This window comes from Saccopteryx leptura, chromosome 12, assembly GCF_036850995.1.
Source record: "Saccopteryx leptura isolate mSacLep1 chromosome 12, mSacLep1_pri_phased_curated, whole genome shotgun sequence".
Taxonomy (NCBI): Eukaryota; Metazoa; Chordata; class Mammalia; order Chiroptera; family Emballonuridae; genus Saccopteryx; species Saccopteryx leptura.
In genome coordinates this window covers 39,016,502-39,037,713 of record NC_089514.1, presented here as the reverse complement: position 1 = coordinate 39,037,713, position 21,212 = coordinate 39,016,502, and the positions used below count along the sequence as shown (strand labels likewise).

Here is a 21,212-nt window from a genome sequence, read left to right as displayed (position 1 = left end):
ACAGTTTCTTTCAGGCTACAAGGGCAAAGTTGAGCAGTTGCTTAAAATATTTGCTATCTGTGCTCTCATGGAAAAAAAAAGTTTGCTGATCCTTGGAACAATTTTTTTTTTTCTTTCTGAAGCTGGAAACGGGGAGGCAGTCAGACAGACTCCCGCATGCGCCCGACCGGGATCCACCCGGCATGCCCACCAGGGGGCGATGCTCTGCCCATCTGGGGCATCGCTCTGTTGCGACCAGAGCCACTATAGTGCCTGAGGCAGAGGCCATGGAGCCATCCCCAGCGCCTGGGCCATCTCTGCTCCAATGGAGCCTCGGCTGCGGGAGGGGAAGAGAGAGACAGAGAGGAAGGAGAGGGGGAGGGGTGGAGAAGCAGATGGGTGCTTCTCCTGTGTGCCCTGGCCGGGAATCGAACCTGGGACTTCCGCACGCCAGGCCGACGCTCTACCACTGAGCCAACCGGCCATGGCCAGGAACAATTCTTTAAAGTATGAAACAATTAGAATTAGAAGGGCTTTATTTATAGTTTGTCCTTAATAAATGTTTAACATATAAGCACTTCCAATTTTCAAACGATTATAGCCAACTATTATTTGCATTTATTTTACCTCACAAATAATTCTGAATGATTAATATTTGTGAAACTCCAGATTTTCCTCCTTAATGAAGGTCTGAAAAATTCACCAAAGTGAGAGTTGATTATAAGCACCTGGTGTTAAAAAGGGTAGACAATAGAGATGAAAAGAAAGGGTTGGCCAAAAGAGACAAAGGAAGAGCTCTATTTTGCAAAAAAGTGGCATAAGTTCAATGCAAAAACAAAACAAAAAAACAGTTCAAGGTAAATCCAGGTATCAAGGCTTACTGGTAGTAGCATCATTTAAAGAAATGAGAGAGTCAAGTGGAGAAGCAAGTGGCTAAAGAAGACAGTACAGTTTCAGAAATGTTGAATTTGAGAGACTGTTGAAATAACTTCATGATGAAGTCAATTAGGTAGGAAGCAACATAGCATGAGAAATTTCAGGGCTGGAAATCCCACTGCATTATCTATGTATAGCCACTGATACACCAGGGAGGTTCCCAAAACTCTATGATTGAGAGGCTTTTTTGTTATGGTAGGTATATGTGTGTCTTTGTGTGTATCCATAAGCTTACTATGGATACACACAGAGACACACATTTATTAATTGTGTTAATAAATGAAGCACAATTCTTATTAAGAGAAGGTGAAGTTTTAAAATAAAGTTTTCATTTCTATGGTTCTAAATAACTATTAAATGCACATATGAAAGTTAACTAATAATTGTCAACTCTGTTCTTAAATAAACATCCAGAGAAAAACATTTAACAACAAATATAAAAGATATACCACCATAGATATAAACTAAAAAATACTCAGCTTGGCCTTAACCATGGAATAAAGTAATTTAACCTTAAAGGGTAGACACTGAACTGGGATATATTTCACTGCAATGATAGATTAACAGAAAATTAGTGCTATAGCGTCTTTTGAGATAATTGTGATAGCTTCCTCTTGAATGGTAGGGAATGATATGTCAGAGAAGTTGAGTGACTCACTTAAGGCCCAACAAATAGTTACTGTGAGGAACAAGAGTAAACTAGACACCAGTACTCTTAGCTTTACTGAAAAAGTAATAAATACCCGATAACATTATTTTACTCAACCCAAACCTTTATATCATGCTTGGTACCAATGAGCATTATGAAAATTAGGAAAATGTTATACAAATGTTATAATTATTATTTTTATGGCCAAAGAACTAAAAACAATGATGCAGACAAATAAGTAGTTAGAGGGAAAAAATTTAAATTACCCATGATAGTAAACTTTATAAGAGAAGTCTAAACCTTCCCTGTTCATCAAAGGAGTAGGACACAACAAAGATTCATAACAATATTCTAAGAAGTAGTTATCTAGTTAGGGTTTTTAAATACATACATTTTATGTACTAGTATTAAAAAAACACAGTAAGACCTCTGAAAATTAGATAATATATACTTCCCCAGGAAAACCTACTAGTTTAATTACTGATAAGCATTATCAAAGTCATTCAGGGCCTCTTAAGGTTGGGCTAGTATACAGTTGAGTGTATATTGTACTATAAGAGATTAAATATAGCATTATATGGGTAAAATATGCTGAAATCTGTTGATGAAAACCAGAATAAATGTAACCAAGGCATTTAGAGGGCTCTTCTTGGATTAAGTCAAAGATTTCTTCTGAATATAGAAAAATAAAAGTCATCAAATGGTGTGGTTTATATAAAGTAATATGCTGACAGATCAAACAGTTAAAACATACACACAATTCACACCAAGCAAATCAACAGCCCTGTCAGATATTTCAGAATAAACCTGCACTAATTTCCTTCACTGAGCAAAAAAATAATGCTGGTAAAAACTACACTCTATTTTTTGTAACAACTTGATAAGTATGTCATTGTAAGCATTCTTCAAAATCAATGATTACTAAAGAATATATTTATAGAGAATTTTTGGCAGTTAAGATATTAAAGCAGCAATTAAAAAATGTTTATTGTATTGATTTTAGAGAGAGGAAGGGAAAGAGTAGGAGAGAGTCAGGAACATTTGTTCTTGTATGTGCCCAGACTGGGTGGGGATTGAAACAGCAACCTCTGTGCTTCGGGATGATGCTCTAACCAACCAAGTTATTCAGCCAGGGATAAGCCGCAATTTAAGAGCGTTACTACTACTATCAAGAATGAGCTATTGTCTGCTGTAACTTGCTTGAGAAATATGACGCGGTCCTATCAGTAATGGTGAGTAACTACAGCAAGGATTCTTTCATAGGAGGTGAGCACAGAACAATAGACAAAAACGCTGGTGTAAAAGCTCCAGGAATTCTTCCAATAACCTCCTTAGACATTCTTCCATCACACTTAGTCAAGGTTAGAAAACACTGCTTCAAAATAATGGTTTCAATTAATGACTGTCACTGACTAACCAGTGGGCAAAGGTGACACAAACTCAAGAAATAAAACCAAAGACTCTGAAAGGTTAATAAGTATCAAAAATAATAGCAGTAAACGAAAGATAAGACCAGAAAACTCCCAGAAGTAAAAAGAATGGACACTTAAGATATACTAAAGAAATCATAACTAATTTTTTAACCTGAGTAAGAAAATGGAGGACATCCATATTTGTTGGTATATTATCAATTCAGAAGTATAAAGTATATATACATGAATAACCTTAAGGAAATACTAAATTTTCAGATAAATAGTTTATTCTGATTAGGATCATTGCTTTCAGTAAAGGTATACCTTTCTGGAAAGGCAGATAAACTCTGCGATCCAACTGATAGTGCTCCCCACTCATACACTTAAATATACCTACAATATACAAGAGAACTTCTATGAGTTCTGTATAAATTGACATGAATGTAGCTGAGAAAAACCTGCTGTCTGTAGGTAGTGGTGATATTATAAAGAGTAATGATTTCCTAGCTTAATTAAGATCCTACATTATATGGCTGACCTCATCTAAACCTGTTGTTAGATATTATACATATATATGTGAAATATATAGAGGAAAAAAATTAAATTCAATATAATATTCAGAAACATTTTAATACAGATTAAATAGAAAAAAGCACATTTAAAAATTATCAATGTTTTTAAAAGACCCCAATAAACATATTTATTAACACGTATCCCTCGCTTACAGAAGATCAATTCTAGATTCCAACTGTAAGTCCCCGTCCCAGCAGCTGCCATATCCAATATGTATAAACTTTATTACACAATGGCTGCTAAAAATCAGCAAAAAGGTAGAACATATCTCTACTAAAGCCCTTGCTCTCAATATGATAGTGTTTAACCCTTTGAGTAGTGAGTTCTTTTCATGCTCGCTAACCTCTGGGAGTGAGTTTTTTTTCAAAAAATGAAATTGGCCTGACCAGGCAGTGGCGCAGTGTATAGAGCGTCAGACTGGGATGCTGAAGGACCCAGGTTCGAGACCCCAGGATAGCCAGAGCGAGGGCTCATCTGGCTTGAGCAAAAAAAAAAAAAAAAAAAGCTCACTAGCATGGACCCAAGGTCACTGGCTCGAGCGGGGGGTTACTCAGTCTGCTGAAGGCCCGCGGTCAAGGCACATATGAGAAAGCAATCAATGAACAACTAAGGTGTCGCAACGAAAAACTGATGATTGATGCTTCTCATCCCTCTCCGTTCCTGTCTGTCTGTCCCTATCTATCCCTCTATCTGACTCTCTCTCTGTCCCTGTAAAAAGAAAAAATAAATAAAAATTAAAAAATGAAATTAGTTCCAGTTACAGTTTTATTAACTTAAAATCATGTTTGTTTGATAACCAATTTATGGAAACAAAAAGAACATACATTTGCCTTTTTTTAATGTTGCCTTCCACATTTTTAAAATAAACCGATTGTCCTCTGGATGGTCAGGAGGCACGAGGGCGTACATGAACCTTTGTATTACTCCAAGGGTTAACTGATGCCTACTGTCTTCAGGGATTTTAGCACATTTTTAATTGTTCTTGATCTCATTTTATTCCCAAGGTTGACTGTTTTAATGTGGGTTTGTTTTTAATATTTCTCTAAAACAGGGAATGGCTTTATTATAAGGAAACACGATTCTTTTAGAACCACAAAAAAGACAAAAAGACTAGTGAAAATTACTGTTAAGATAAGAAAACAAACACTGATTATTACATATTACCAAGACACAAATTTTACCATAGGGAATATTAAAAAAACAAAGTTTTACCTCTACACAAGTTTTCATCCCTGAGGCAGCAGCATAGTGCAGGGGGGTGTTTTTTTTGTTATCTACAGCATCAATAGCTGCTCTCTCATATTCGCCTTGGTCAAGTTTTGCTCCTTTCCATCTTAAGATCATCTGCAGACAATCGGCTCTTCTGAAGTCATCTTCCACAGGCCTTGCTAAGCGAGGATGAAGGGCTCCTTCAGATATCATAATTTGAGGTCCCATACACAACAAATGCATAGATGTTTCATTGTGCACATTTCGTTTGTTTGGATTTCCATCTCTACCAAAAAGAAAAGTCCTAAAATGGTAAAGGAAAAGAAGAATAAAAAAACCAGTTATTTCCTACTCTGAAATAAGAATACACAGACAGTAACAAATTAAAAGACAACCTACTTCTAAACTGTTAATACAATTTCTATTGAACTGTTTTTTCACAATACTGTAGGTTGAATGACTAATTCTTAGTTATAAAAAAAACCCATTTTAGAATAATAATACTAAGAAAAGCAAGGGTGAATATCTTTACAGTATTTGCCAATAAAAGAAGAGGAGATAGGAAGGGGGGAAAGGGAAAGGAAGATGAAGGAGTGAAGAAAAAGAAGCCAAGAGAAAAAGAAGGGAAGAGGAAGGAGAGCAACAGGGTCACTTACAGACTGATATGTTAGTAACATAAATGCTTTAGGGTACATTATTGAATATTCAGCACCAACATTTTTCTTTATTCTCTGCCTTATTTTAAGCATAGAAGTAATAAATAAGTTTAGGACTTTTTAAATCTAGGAATAATATCCCTACTTAAAGATCATCTGCTAGCTGCAGAGGATAAAGCGTCAACCTGGAACGCTGAGGTCGCTGGTTCAAAAGCCTGGGCTTGCCCGGTCAAGGAACATGTGAGAAGCAACTGCTGTGAGTTGATGCTTCCCGCTCCACCCATCTCTTCTGTCTACCTCTCTAAAATAAATTAGTAAAATCTTTAAAAAAAAAAAGTCATCTCCTAGCCTTTGAAATAATAAGGCATATACTTATAAAGTGTAATCCTTTTTGAGAGGAGTAAATTGTGGTTAGTTCTAGGAGACCAAGATGTAGCTCTAACGTGTCATCTTTACCAATGATAGATCTAGGTGAGTTCCCTTAACTCTTGCCAAACCCACACCCGAGAGCTGTGCCTGGCTCTTGTGGATGAAAAAGGGCCACATGCGGAACCTGACAAGCTCAGGGAAAGCCTGCATGGTGGCCTTACAGATTCAGGGACTAAAGTAAACACACAGGATGGTCTGAAATTCAGACTTTTTAATTAACAGCGGTTTATAGTTAGTAGTCATGTCCTAGGGAGTTAATCTCTATCTGAACAAAGGTGATGCTTGCTCTGAAGCCTGTCTGTTGCCTTTTACATCTACAATAATGTACCTGATAACATGCCTTTGAAATGTAGGGGTGATCTTCTCTTTCTGCCCCCTCAGGGCAAGCATCCCACCAGATTAGGAACCAACAAACCCCTAAATTGTTACCATGTTAATTAATTTACCTATCTTATGCCTCTCTATGTAAAGAAGTTTCAGTGTATACATTTTTACTTTTTATCCAGTCTCAGAGATTTCTCTGCTTTACTTTCTCCCGCCTCCCTTATCTGTTACCAATCACCTTCATGTACCCCCCACCCCAGCTTTCCTTTTGATTTTAATGTATAAAATATGTGGTGAAACTGCCATTTTCAGGAGCACTTTCTCAATCTGTTGAGACTCTGCTTCCCGGCAATTGTTGACAGCTTGACTCAAATAAACTCATAAAAAATCCTTACAAGTTTGGAAATTGTTTTACGTTGACACTCTTCATGTATTCTTGAGCTAGGGTCATAAGATCAATAGTTGAGCCAATTCAGTGGTTATAATAGGATACTGGAAAATGAGTTGGGAAAAACATGCTATAATACAGTCACCTTATACTAGAAGACACACAAATACACGACAACATGAACATATAAATTCCATATCTAAGGATATGCCCCATATCTAAAGATAGTGCCTACATTTATGTGAAGGGCCGTTATCACTAGCATTGGACTAAAAGGGAGCACAGCCAAACTCTAAATCCTAGTTACATTAAAAAACAACAAAAACAACCCCTGACCATAAAGAAACTAGCTGCAGGCTAGCCAGGTTCTTCAATTTGAATGAGTTAGCCAAGCTAGAAATCTCTTAGGAGAAAAAGGCTGAGTGTTGGGCAGATAAAATGTATTATGCTCACTTGGTTACAGATTACGCTGCCCACGAGGAGGCCGTTGCCCAGGTGATATTAATGTGTGTTGAGGTGGGCTAAAGGCAGGCAGAATCCTTGTAGCCTGGGGCTTGGTTTTGGGATTAAGCCTTTCCCACCCTTTTTGATGTGGGGTGGTACAATCCCATCATGCCCCAGATAAGTGACTTTGTATCAGAGGCTTCCCTATTTTGTATATTGGATTAAAGGTTTGGATTTCTACACTATAAAATAGGGGCAGAACGGGACCTTATGCTCTTGGTTCCTGGGATGATTAGCATGAGAGAGCAGAGGGAGCAGAGCAGAGAGCAGAAAGAGGCCATGTGGCCAGGAGAAGCAGCCAAGATGGCGGAGTGCTGAGTGAGATGCCAGTTTGTACAGAGATTGTATCTGGGATAAGGAAGGAGATGGGGAACTGAGAAGAATAAGGCTGGTGAGCTAGAAACCTTTGATTCTAGGAAACTCGGATAAGTCAGTTGCTTGTGAGCACTGAATGTGAGTGGGTTTTGGAGCCCAGTGTGTGTTTTTACTTGCCCGCCGGGTGCAAGCTAGAATTAAAGAAAATGGCCTATCAGTTTTTGGCTCCATTGTTTCTTTACCGACTGTCCGAATCAAATGCGAACCTGCAAGGGCTGGGCTGCTCTGATGGTGGCCCTGGCTTCTGGCCTTACACTGAGCTAAGAGGTTCTAAGGCAACAGAGAATCCCAGACAACTTTGAGAACTCCAGGTCTCTCCTATTCTTATTATTCAAGACTCTAGAGCTCAGTTGTATGGCCAGGAGCCGCCATCGTGGCCACTCACATGCAGGTTCCCATTGGATTCGGGCAGATGGTAAAGAAATGGCGGAGTTGGAGGATGGTGGGCCATTCGGTTTATTGGTGTCTCACCAAGACAGGCAAGCCACAGAGAAGCAAGGGCAAGGGATCAGGGAGGCCCTTGCAATGGTGATAGCAGGAACTGAGAGAGCGAGCACCGGTCTGTCCCCATTTTACAGTGTAGAAATCAAAACCTTTAATCCAATATACAAATAAGGAAGTCTCTGATACAAAGTCACTTATCTGAGGCATAATGGGATTCCTCATGAGAGTGCACCACTCCCTATCATGCAACAGTCAAGGGTGTGGGGAAAAGCTTAGTCTTAAAACTAAGACTCATGCTATAACAACCCAGCCTACTTACAGCCTGTCTCCCACATCAAAAGAGAGCAAACATATATATCATATTTAAAAACTTACTTGACCAACAACAGTGAATTGCTCTTGTTCAAGTCTAAATTGTTCCTGTCTGTAAGCTAACAGCTCCTGCTTTAGACATGCCAATCATTACAGGTATTATCCTTGGAACTTGAATTTTTTAAGAAAAACAGCCCCTCCCATTTTCCCTTCCTTTGTGTTGGGCAGATAAAATGTATTATGCTCACTTTGTTAAAGAGGCCGTTGCCCAGGTGGTATTAATGTGTGTTGGGGTGGGCTAAAGGCAGGCAGAATCCTTGTAGCCTGGGGCTTGGTTTTGGGATTAAGCCTTTCCTACCCTTTTTGGTGTAAGGTGGTACAATCCTATCATGCCTCAGAGAAGTGACTTTGTATTAAGAGACTTCCCTATTATGTATATTGGATTAAGGGTTTGGATTTCTACACTATAAAATGGGAACGGAGCGGGAGTTTGGGGCTTGGTTCCTGAGGTTAGCATGAGAGAGCGGAGAGAGTAGAGCCAGCAGCTAAAGGAGGCCACGTGGAGGAGGCCAGGAGAAGCAGCCAAGATGGCGGAGTGCTGAGTGAGATGCCAGTTTGTACAGAGTTTGTATCTGGGATAAGGAAGAAGATGGGGAACTGAGGAGAATAAGGCTGGTGAGCTAGAAACCTTTGATTCTAGGAAACTCAGATAAGTCAGTGGCTTTGTGAGCACTGAGTGTGACTGGGTTTTGGAGCCCAGTGTGTATTTTTACTTGCCCGCCGGGTGCAAGCTAGATTAAAGGCTATGGCCCACCAGTTTTTGGCTCCATGGTTTCTTTACCGACTGTCCGAATCCAATGCGAACCTGCATGGACCGGGCTACTCTGATGGTAGCCCTGGCCCTGCCTACTGGCTTTACACTTTGATATAAAAGAAACCTGAATTCTGTATTTATTTTTCACTGATTTTAGAGAGACTGTAATGCCAGTAGCCAGGGCCACCATCACAGCAGCCTGGCCCGTGCAGGTTCGCACTGGATTCGGACAGTCGGTAAAGAAACAATGGAGCCAAAAACTGATGGGCCATCATCTTTAATCCTAGCTTGCACCTGGCAGGCAAGCAAAAACACACACTGGGCTCCAAAACCCACTCACATTCAGTGCTCACAAAGCTACTGACTTATCTGAGTTTTCTAGAATCAAAGGTTTCTAGCTCACCAAACTTATTCACCTCTGTTCCCCATCTCCTTACATTTCACCAGTCTCAAACTGCACAAACTGGCTTCTCACTCAACACTCCGCCATCTTGGCTGCTTCCCTTGGCCTCCTCCATGTGGCCTCTCTTTGCTCTGCTCTCTCCTCTAATGATAATCTCAGGAACCAAGAGAGCAAGATCCCGTTTGTCCCTATTTTATAGTGTAGAAATCCAAACCTTTAATCCAATATACAAAATAGGGAAGTCTCTAATACAAAGTCACTTCTCTGAGGCATGATTGGATTGTACCGCTCCACATCAAAAAGGGTGGGAAAGGCTTAATCCTAAAACCAAGCCCCAGGCTACAAAGATTCTGCCTGCCTTTAGCCCACCCCAACACACATTAATATCACCTGGGCAACGGCCTCCTCGTGGGCAGCACCATCTTTAACAAAGTGAGCATAATATATTTTATCTGCCCAACAGAGACCAAAAGAGGAAGGGAGAAAGAAAGAGAAAAGAAGCATTCATTTGTTGTTCCACTTAGCTGTGCATTCATAGGTAGCTTTCCATGTGTCCTGACCAGGGATCTGATAGATAAAAATGGCTATTCAGCTGCCATCTCAAGAATAATGCAAGTCCAAAGGAGGAAGAGAACTTGCTTCCTTAGTAACCCAGCCCAGACCTCCCTTATAACCAGATGCTGATAAGGGACGATTGAGTCAGGGCACAAACATTTTGAGGAGCTGTGGTGCCACTCCAACTCATGGAGAAAACTGTCATGTACCAGCAGATGTAGCAACATTAGCCGCTTTTGCCCAAAGCTCTGATAAATCCATATAAATCCTGCCCTATCCTGTAGTAAGGTGCCAAAGAACTGTAAAACTTAGTATTGGCAACACCATTTTAAAGAGGAAAAGTCAGGCTTCTTCCCCGTCCTTTCTTTAGAGAATGGAGGGAGAAGAATGCAGCTTTCTGGCTTGCAAGGACGACTGGGTCATTTAGTTTAACTATATAGTTCTCTAAAAGAATAAAGGTTATCTGAAGAACTTCCTTCCCTTTCAACAGGAGAAAATGTTTGCATGCCCTACACCAGGGGTCAGGAACTTATGGCTCGCAAGCCAGATGTGGCTCTTTTGATGGCTGCATCTGGCTCGCAGACAGATCTTTAATAATAATAATAAAAAATAACATTAAAAATATAAAACATTCTCATGTATTACAATCCATTCATTTCCTACCGCTCATGTTCTGGTGGCGGGTGGCTGGAGCCAATCACAGCTGTCCTCTGGGACAACACCAAATTTTTCTTGGATAATGCGTAATGTACACGGGTCGTTGTATGGCTCTCACGAAATTATTGATACATTTTAAAATATGTGACGTTCATGGCTCTCTCAGCCAAAAAGATTCCCAAACTCTGCCCTGCACTGATTTTAACTCTCCCTCCCTTCCTGCAATCCTGAGAGTAACATATACCTCTAGGAAAAGGAGGGGAGATAAACACTAAAAGATTTGTGAATGTCTTTGATATATAAAATGACATCACTATTGTGTTACCTTGAAAATTTTAGTGTTTTTTATAGATCATCTAGACAAATGTTATAAGCTTGTCAATGATTGTGTCATGCTCCACTCTCTCCCCTTTTCCCCCAACCTGTATGTGGTCAAGGGTATATAACCAGCCTCAGGGCTGTATTTGACACTGCACAATTTGGGTAGCTATACCCCGTATACGTCATATGCAGCCGGCTTAATCAATAAATCTCATCTAAAAATTCTGAATTCTGCCTTGGTGTCTCTACATAAACCTGCGGAACGCTACTTTACAACAGTCCCCCATTTGGGACTGACATCCTTTGCTGGTCTCAACCTTACACCCAGGCATTTTAAAAATAAAATTTCCTTTATGAACACACCAGCCTTGTGTTTTTTGTTTGGCCCTTTCAGGATCAAACCTGAAACCTTGATGTTTTGGGAAGATGCTCTAACTGACTGAGCAAACTGGCCAGAGCCTGAACTCAGTACTTTCTTGAAATGGATCCAAGGAACTACTAGGGCTCCCATTTTCTCAGCTGGTGCCTTCTCTATCAATAAACTTTGCCTTATTCCAAACTCTGACATTTTTAATTTTCACCTTTGACCTCTTGAAGTGTCAGGGCACAAGGACTTTGGCTCAGTAACAAGTATATATAGTACAGTGGTACTTTGAGATACGAGCAGACCAACATACAAATATTTTAAGATACGAGCTGTGACTTGGTCCGTATTTTTGTTCGAGATCCGAGCAAAATTCCAAGATACGAGTTGTGATTCGGGAAGCTGGTGCTAGTTGGTGCGTTGGCGCACGGGTCCAGTATCAGCAGCACAACACCAGCATCTCGTTCTTTCTCACGTGTTACCTGCAGAATCAAGTTGAATCTCGTGCACTGTACTTGTTCTTGCATCAGTTTTTCATTTTTTACTAACTTTTTTTGTGTGCTATCATGGAGCCGAAATAAGTGAGTTTAAAGGACAGTGGTGAGAAGAAGAAGAGAATGATGTCGATAGAAGTAAAGCAAGAAATAATAGAAAAACACGAATGTGGTGCACAAGTGATTGAACTGGCAAGGCTGTACGACCACAATACATCTACAATTTGTACCATCCTTAAACAAAAGAATGCCATCAAAAGCGCAAATCCAGCGAAAGGAACTACACTTCTGTCCCAATTAAGGACAAATATCCATGAAGAAATGGAGAAGCTTCTGCTGGTGTGGGTGAAAGAGAAAGAGCTGGCAGGAGATACAGTGACAGAGACTGTAATATGCGAAAAGGCACGTATTATTTATGGCGACTTGAAGAAGAAAGAACCATCAACCTCAAAAGAGGCAGCAGAAGATACATTTAAGGCAAGTTACGGCTGGTTTCAAAATTTCAAATAGAGATCTGGCATCCACTCGGTGGTGAGGCATGGTGAAGCTGCGAGCGCTGACGTTAAAGCAACTGAGGAGTACATAGCATGTTTTGCTGCACTTATTGCAAAGGAAGGCTACTTCCCCCAACAAGTGTTCAACTGGGACGAAACAAGATTGTTTTGGAAAGAAATGCCCCGGAGGAATTTCATCACCACAGAGGAGAAGCTGCCAGGCCATAAGCCCATGAAGGACCATTTGACCATTGCATTGTGTGCAAATGCTAGCAGTAACTGTAAAAGTTAAGCCACTGCTAGTGTATCATTCCAAAAATCCTCGAGCCTTTAAGACTCACAAGATTCTTAAAGAAAAACTGCAGGTTATGTGGCGCGCCAATGCTAGGGCACGGGTTACGCGGCAGTTTTTTATTGAATGGGTAAATCTCGTCTTTGGTCCTGCAGTGAAGAAATATCTTCAAGAAAATAAACTTCCAATGAAAGCAGTACTAATCCTTGAAAATGCTCTAGCCCACCCACCTGGTCTTGAAGATGACATTCTCAATGAGTTCAAATTCGTGAAAGTCCTCTACCTCCCACCCGACACGACTTCAATCTTGCAACCTATGGGTCAGCAGGTCATTTCCAACTTTAAAAAGCTTTACACTAAGCACTTGTTCCACCGCTGCTTTGAGGTGACTGAGAATACAATTCTAACCCTTAGAGAGTTTTGGAAAGATCACTACAACATCGTGATATGTTTACGCATTATTGACTTGGCATAGCAAGAGGTTACAAGAAGAACTCGGCATGGAAAAAGTTATGGCCTGATGTTGTTGCCGACAGGGACTTTGAAGGATTTGAATCAGAGACCGAGACTGAGGTAGAAGTGTTGGAGGAGACTGTGTCCTTCAGAAAGTTGATGGGTCTGGAGGTAGATGAGGGTGATGGAAACGAGCTCATCGAGGAAGGTGAGGAGGAACTCTCAACTGAGGAGTTGAAGGAGCTACAGATGACACAACATATGGAGCTTCTGCAAGAGATTAGTAGTGAGGAGGAGGTAGAGTTGGAGGAAGTGATTTCTACAAGTGAAATTAAAGACATGCTGGCAATGTGGGAGAAGCTTTTAAGTTTCACTGAAAAGAAACACCCAGAAAAAGTTTCAACTGGTTTCAGCACTTTTTAATGACACTTGTCACACTTTCGTAACATTTTATTTTATTTTATATTATTTTTTTGTATTTTTCTGAAGCTGGAAACGGGGAGAGACAGTCAGACAGACTCCCGCATGTGCCCGACCGGGATCCACCCAGCACACCCACCAGGGGCAACGCTCTGCCCACCAGGGGGCGATGCTCTGCCCCTCCGGGGCGTCGCTCTGCCGCGACCAGAGCCACTCTAGCACCTGGGGCAGAGGCCATGGAGCCATCCCCAGCACCTGGGCCATCTTTGCTCCAATGGAGCCTTGGCTGCGGGAGGGGAAGAGAGAGACAGAGAGGAAGGAGGGAGGGGGTGGAGAAGCAAATGGGCGCTTCTCCTATGTGCCCTGGCCGGGAATCGAACCCGGGTCCCCCACACGCCAGGCCGATGCTCTACCGCTGAGCCAACCAGCCAGGGCCACACTTTCGTAACATTTTAAAAGGCAGGCAAAAGCAAACCTCTTTGGATAGATTTTTATTCAAAAGTCCTGCAAGTGAAAGTCCCGAAAGTGCAGCCAAAAAGGCAAGAACAGGTGATAATTAAATAAAAAATATGTAATGTTACGCTTACGTTAAGTTTAAGGTTCAGAAAGTGCATTTTTTTTACAATTAAGTTTTTGTGGTTTCATTTTACATAAAGAAAGTGTAGTTTTAGTTTTGTTTAAAGTAAAGAAAATGCAGTTTTAGTTAGATTTAGTGTTAAGAAAGTGCAGTTTTAGTTTACGTGTCTACAGTGCCTGCATCCCTCCCTCCCTCTTCCTCCGCCATTCACCTCCGTTAGCTGCACTCATCTGTCTCCAAGGTAAGGATACAGTACAAAATAACATTTTTCTTTTATTTCATATATTTTGTTATGCATTGGTAAAGTATACATGTGTGTTTCTTAATTAAAAACATGTCTTTTTTCATAATTTAGGATGGTTTGGGGATGTTTCACAGGGCTGGAATGGATTAAATCTATTTCAGTTATTTTAAACGGGAGAAATTTGTTAGATATACAAGTTGACTGACTGACGAGCTCCGTTACAGAATGAATTAAACTCGTATCTCAAGGTACCACTGTATAGTCCTTCAAAACTACCCTGTAAGTTTTAAGCATCTACATTTAATCAAATTGTCCTGAAAGCACACATGGTCTCTGAAGCAGGAACAAATGAATTATTATTACTTATGGTAACTATGCCAGTTGCTCATACCAGAACTCTTCCCACTGGGGAAATGCAGTAAGCGCCAAATGAGACGTCATTCTACATGGACTGAGTTGTGTACTGTAGATGAGTGTGATAGGCAGAATAATGACCCCTCTTCAAAGGGGTCCATGTCCTAATCCCTGAAGCTATGCCTATGTTACTTTATATGGTAAAAGGGACTTTGCAGATGTGATTAAATTAATTTTCAAATGGCCAGTCTATAACTGCTACTTCCATTTATTCTACATTGCATTTTCATATCACCAGAAATTTTGTAAAGGGCTGAATTCTTCATTGTTGTCCTTAATTTTTGTGTTTACCTTGAAATTGCTATTGGTTCATATCCTGACCTTTTTTATTATCTTGGTTTTCATATCCTTTTCAAATATCTTCTTAAATTTTTTTAGTACAACTTCTCTTTTACCATAATGATGGCTCCACTTTCCACACCCTTCCTGGAAGCAAATTCAGTTCCCAAGTCCATTTTCTCCTTCATACACATTTCTTTCTTTAGAGAGCAGATCCTCTTACAAAGCCACTTACCTTTCAATGGTTTCTGTGAATACACTTTATAATTTGAAAAATATTATCAGAACCCAAATGATGGGCAGTAGAGGCAGAATCATGGTTTCTCTCAAAGGGTTTCTACTATTATTCTGTGATTAAGTAACTTCTCATCTGTCCTCAAGACATATTCTAAATTCTTATAGGCTCCTTTCTCTTGAATATTTTACTATCATCTTCAACTGAATTCTCTCCAAAATAAGAGTCTTTGCTCCCAGTGACTAACAAAGACATATACCTTTAGCTCCTTCTAAATCTTTTATGCAACAAACATTTATTGAGCAGTTGTTATTTGCCAAATTCTATTCTAGAAGTGAGGCATATTGTGAAGAAAGTAAAAAAAGGAAATCAATAATTGGAAACTCTACTTTTATTCTCAGAGCTTGCTATTAATATATGATATAATAAGTATTTTATATTTATTTATATCAAAAGACACATCCCTTTTATTTCCAAAGAAGCTATTCTATAAAATCTAAGGAATAAAAATTATAATCCTCATTTTATGTATCACTTTCCCAAGAAGTTACAACTAAAGAATTGTATATCTATACTAGAACATGTTGACTCTAAAGTCCAGTAATCTATGTGCTACATTAAATAATAACTATTTATGAATATGGACTTAGCTTCCCATGAAAGAGGCACTGTGCTGTGGTACAATGTAGACACACACCATTTGATTCAGAGATATGAATGCAAATTAGCTGCTAAGCTTTAAATTACTCTTCTTTTACCATATTATTCTGCCTAAGAAGAGGAGGAAAGTTAATGCTTACTGTTGCAGGGACCATAAAGCTAAAGGAAATGCAGATAAAATGAAGGCCTTAATCCAAATGGGTGTTTTACTTTATGGCTATGTGGACCTTGAGTAGTATGTCTACCTTTGTCTACCCATATATGTCAAGTGTTAGGAATCTAACCAAGCTGAGTCAGGGTCAAGACTGAGGCTAACAAGGAGGTAACCCAGGTTACATGAGGCAGCATGAGAAAACAATGCCCACAAACTTGTGAGAAATATTAACAAGGTTAAATGTAATGAAATGTTTGAAGCAACCTAGATCACAAATAATTAAAATAGCATGGCTATTTCACTCAATGCTGATGAGTAAATGCTATTTATCCTGATTTTGCATGACACAATGTTAAGAGTTAATTCCAAAGCAACCAACATTTAAATAAATTTGACTTGTGATTTTCTCTGTGCTATTTAAATAAGTTTTGAAAAACAAAAAAATACACAGGCTAAAAAATTAATTAATTAATTAATTTTTGTGACAGAGACAGAGAGAAGGACAGATAGGGACAGACAGGAAAGGAGAGAGATGAGAAGCATCAATTCTTCGTTGTGGTTCCTTAGTTGTTCATTGATTGCTTTCTCATATGTGCCTTGACTGGGGGCTACAGCACAGCGAGTGACCCTTTGCTCAAGCCAGTGGCCTTGGGCTCAAGCCAGCAACCATGGGGTCATGTGTATGATTCCACTCTCAAGCCAGCAACCCCACGCTGAAGCCTGGGTGAACCCGTGCTCAAGCTGGTGACCTTGAAGTTTTGAACCTGGGTCCTCTGCATCCCAGTCCGATGCTACACCACTGCCTGGTCAGGCAGGTTAAAAGATTTAGAACTGCTTATTCTTAGGATAGGAGAGCAATAAAGCAATTTCTGATTCTAGTATAAGATAATAAAGGCTTTAATAAAGAAATTATGAGCCACCGATCTCCAAGCAATTAAGAAAAAAGAAAACACACTTTAGCTTGAACTTGAAAGATAAACATAAAATAAAAATATAATCATATAAATTATAGCCAAATCATAAAAGTAGTCCAAACTAGTAACTAAAAGAGAATATATAGCCGTCTTTTTTGTAGGTCTTTAAATATTCACTTAATAGAATGATAACCACATGATGGAGACAGACAGATATATTCCTGCTTAGAGGAACCAAGAATATTGACCAGATCGGCTATTCTTAAGAAATTGTGGTTCAAGCACCCTTTTACAACTTTAAAAATAACTGGAGACTCCTAAGAATTTATGTTTATCGCCTGACCAGGTGGTGGCGGCGTAGTGGATAGAATGTCAGCCCGGGACACAAAAAAACCCAAGTTCAAAACCCCAAGGTGGCTGGCTTGAGCAAAGGCTCACCAGCTTGAGTGCAGGGTTGCTGGCTTGAGCATGGGATCATAGACATGACTCAATGGCTGCTGGCTTAAAGCCCAAAGTCACTGGCTTGAGCAAGGGGTCACTGGCTTGGCTGGAGTCCCCGAGTCAAGGGACATATAAGAAAGCAATTAATGCACAACTAAGGTGCCACAATGAAGAACTGATGCTTCACATCTCTCTCTCTTCCTGTCTGTCCCTATCTGTCCCTCTCTCTGTCTCTCTTGCTTTAGTTCAAGCACAGGAAGAAAATCTAGACTTTATGCACTTAGAAAAGGTAAAAATATTTTAAAATAGCCTTCTTAGATAATTGTGAATATTCATATTTGATACTATACCAAAAATTCAACAAATTGGAATCTTAAAGATTAGTTTGCAATGTAGAATCTGAAATTATATCAATGAACTTTTTGTACTGCTACATTATAATCCATTGGTCTATCTTGCATTTTGAATAAATTCTTAATCTATGTATAAATATAGATTCACTGAGGTATACAGATTTTTTAGATGTCACATTTTGTTGTGCAATGATTTTATAAAATTTCCTTTTTACTTTGTATAAAATACTCTGCTAGATGCTAGAAGTACACAAAAGACACTTTTATAAAGTTGTAATTTAGGTAGGTAAAGAAAAGATATACAAATTCTAAAATACAATGAAATAGTGTATGCCAAATGAGTACTAAAAACAAAAGAGAACCATGTAAGTTGGAAAAAAAAATGACTGAGGTTCCTGTGGGTTGTGACAGGCTAGGAAGATAGCTAAAGCCTTTCCAGGACCTTGAGGGCAAGTAAGATGTGGATAAGAAAGAGAGAGCTGAGAGCAGGGGTGCCTGGGACACTCGGGCAGAAAGCAGCACGGACACGGCAGACACAACACCCACGGTATGTTCAGGCGTATGAAAAAGAGCAGCTTAGTTTCAACCACAATTTGTATTAAAGGAAGTGTTAAAAATGTTGAAAGGTTTTGGTCAAGTTCTAAAAAGCTTTGCATACAGGTTTAAGAATGCTATTTCCCTGTGTGAGCAAAGTTTCTTCCACAGCTGCCTAATCTACTTCTAAAAGAACTAAATTTGTTTTGGTACAACTTTTCTATCCTAGCTTCTTTCATTTTATAAGCTAGCAAATATCAAATTTAATTCCCTCATATTCAGGTAAGAATCTTCGAATAAATATATTTGCTTAAGGAGGCTTTATTAAGTTTCTTAGTATTTTTAGTTTTAAGGAAATGTTCTGCTTTTAGGAGAGACTTTTTGAGTAACTGAAGCCCATTAAAATAAACTCAAATCTGATCATAACTAGTAAGGCAAAGGTATCTGTTTTTCAACTTAAACAAGTAAATCAGAGCTTAGAATTTTGCTGTAGGCACCATTTCCTGCAATTTGTGGATAGCTGACAAGTACTTTTCTAGAACCAAAATTGTTTATTAAACACTAAGCTATTGTCAAGAATTTATACTATGAAACATACTGAGAAGCAAAATATATTTATAGCAACAGAATATGTGAACCAACCTCACTATTAAAAGTTTTGGTGTAATATACACATAATTTTAAAGTCATATTTAATAATTTAAGCATATGCAGTTTTAGAAACTTTAATTCACTATGATACCATATAACATGTGCATATGTATGCACAGATTTTCAGAGATGAGGGCATTTCCCCCCTATCACTAATTTGTTACAGTAATACTTACCCCAATATTCTATTCATTCCATGTCTAGCAGCATAGTGTAATGGAGTATTGTGCTGATAGGGCTCCCCATAAGATGTATTTGGATCAAGGGATTCTTTCAGCTGAGGGTTGTTTTCGTATATTTGGCAGGCCAGGTTTTCATCACCATTGATGAGTGCTTTACGGAATTTGGTGGTTGTATTTCCCATGTTTTATTTTATTTTATATTGTTTTATTTTTTTCTGAAAGGCAGTGGCACTTTTTTCCTTCCCCTTTCAGCCACTTCTTGAATGTTTCTGAAACATGTTTCACATTCTAATAGAGGAAAAAAGGATCAAATTAAATTGGGAAACAATAATTATGAAGCAGTATCCTAAAGAAACCACCACAATTAGGAACACTAATAAATCTGGAAAGAGTGCAAAGTGACAAACTATATTACATTTTACTAAATTTATTTTAATAGCCAAAAAAAAACCCCACAAAAAAACAAAACCCTCAAAAATTTAACATTGCCCAAATTAACTTCTTGTTAAATTGTAACATTTCCTGTACAGAAACTGTTAAGGTTTGCAGGCTGCACTTTGTACTATAAAAGTTATCTACATAGATGAACTTTTGAATTTTCCTCCTCACATGGGCAGGAAATGAGTTTAACTGAGTTTTATGGTTGAATACGCTTAAATCTCTGAATTAAACTATGCAGAAATCTGACTCAGCCAATTTGTGGGGTAATGCTCATATAAGGAATCCAGAATAGATGTTATAGCAAAGAAAAGGTGAAACTGCTCAGTACTTACAAGGACATCAGAGAAAACACTTTACAAATGTAAACATTTTATAGGACTACACAACTCATGGGTTAATGAGACAGTCATAGCAAACTAATAAAACTGATTATACACAGAACAAAGGAAACTACTTATTCTACCTTAAGACCATTAAATTTATTTCCTTCTACTATAAAGAATTTAAAATGGGGGTGGAGAGATTGAGCAAAAAAAGGACAAAAAAAGGAATTTAAAACAAAGCTAAATACATAAAATATGCCTACTGTTTAGAAAAAGGTTATAATAATAATGGTCCTATGGGTATTATTTTATCTTTTTTAAAAGATTTTCTTTATTTTCAGAGTGAGAGAAGAGAGCAAGAGAGAGAGAGAGAGAGAGAGAGAGAGAGAGAGAGAGAGGAGCAGGAAGCATCAACTGCCATATGTGCCTTGACCAGGCATGCCTGGGATTTGGAACCAGCAACCTCAGTGTTCCAGGTCAACGCTTTATCCCCTGTGCCACCACAGGTCAGGCTCATATGGGCATTAACTAATGAAGCAGTGTGAAGTGGGTTGGGGGACAGAATATGAAAACAATCATTGGATTTGAAGTTCAAAATCTCACGTTTATGTATGTATTTACATTAACTGTGCAATTTTGAGCAAGTTACTTATCCTCTAAAAGGCTCAGGTTCCAACTGCACAGAAAAGGAAAATTTCTATTGCTAAAGGATGGCTGTGAGGATTATAAGAGCTACTTTATTTAAAGTACCTACTCCAATCCTTGAGTAATGTACTCAATAAGTGCTAACTTCAGTCCATTCCAAGAAATGAGTTTGAACCTACTCTTGAACTATGATCAAAGTAAGTGGTAAAGGAAACAGCATATGCAAAGGCAGGTATGAAACAAAAGCCTTATTTCAAGTGGTGAGTGCAGATTGAGTTCAGGGTCTCCAGTGTTGGACTAACAGGAAATAAAACTGAAAATAGGTTGGGTTCAGACTAAGAAAATTTTACTTTAACCTGTAAAGAACAGATTACTAAAGGCTTTTATGAAGGGCAGTGATGTAATTATTTTATGCTTTAGAAAGTCAACTATTTTAACAGTGTAGAAGTCAGACTAGAGGGAGGAAAACCTAGAAGCATGTAAGAGTCTAAGCCCTGTCGGGGTAGCTCAGTGAATAGAGCTTCAACCTGGCATGTTGAGGTCATGGGTTCAATCCCTGGTCAGGGCACAGATGAGAAGCAACCAATGAGTGCACAATTAAATGGAACTAAGTGCAACAATGAATTGGTGCTTCTTTCTCTCTCCCTTTCTTCCTTTCTCTCTCTCTCAAATCAATGAGGGGGGGAAGAATACAAGTCTGTCAAGTTA

General features: G+C 38.9%; 1 protein-coding gene across 4 annotated transcripts in view; it reads right to left on the bottom strand.

Moving 5' to 3' along the window:
• ANKIB1 (ankyrin repeat and IBR domain containing 1) overlaps positions 1 to 21,212 on the bottom strand; it is a 182,406-nt gene that overhangs the window by 101,954 nt on the left and 59,240 nt on the right. For 3 of the 4 annotated variants that reach the window (XM_066354370.1, XM_066354372.1, XM_066354371.1), the window contains 2 exons: positions 19,090 to 19,383; positions 4,762 to 5,062 (listed from right to left, as the gene is read on the bottom strand). In XM_066354370.1, the coding sequence (XP_066210467.1) occupies positions 4,762 to 5,062; positions 19,090 to 19,277 (489 nt within the window). In that variant the 5' untranslated portion in view covers positions 19,278 to 19,383. The remainder of the gene's footprint in view (positions 1 to 4,761; positions 5,063 to 19,089; positions 19,384 to 21,212) is intronic. The other variant, XM_066354373.1, reaches the window with a different exon arrangement.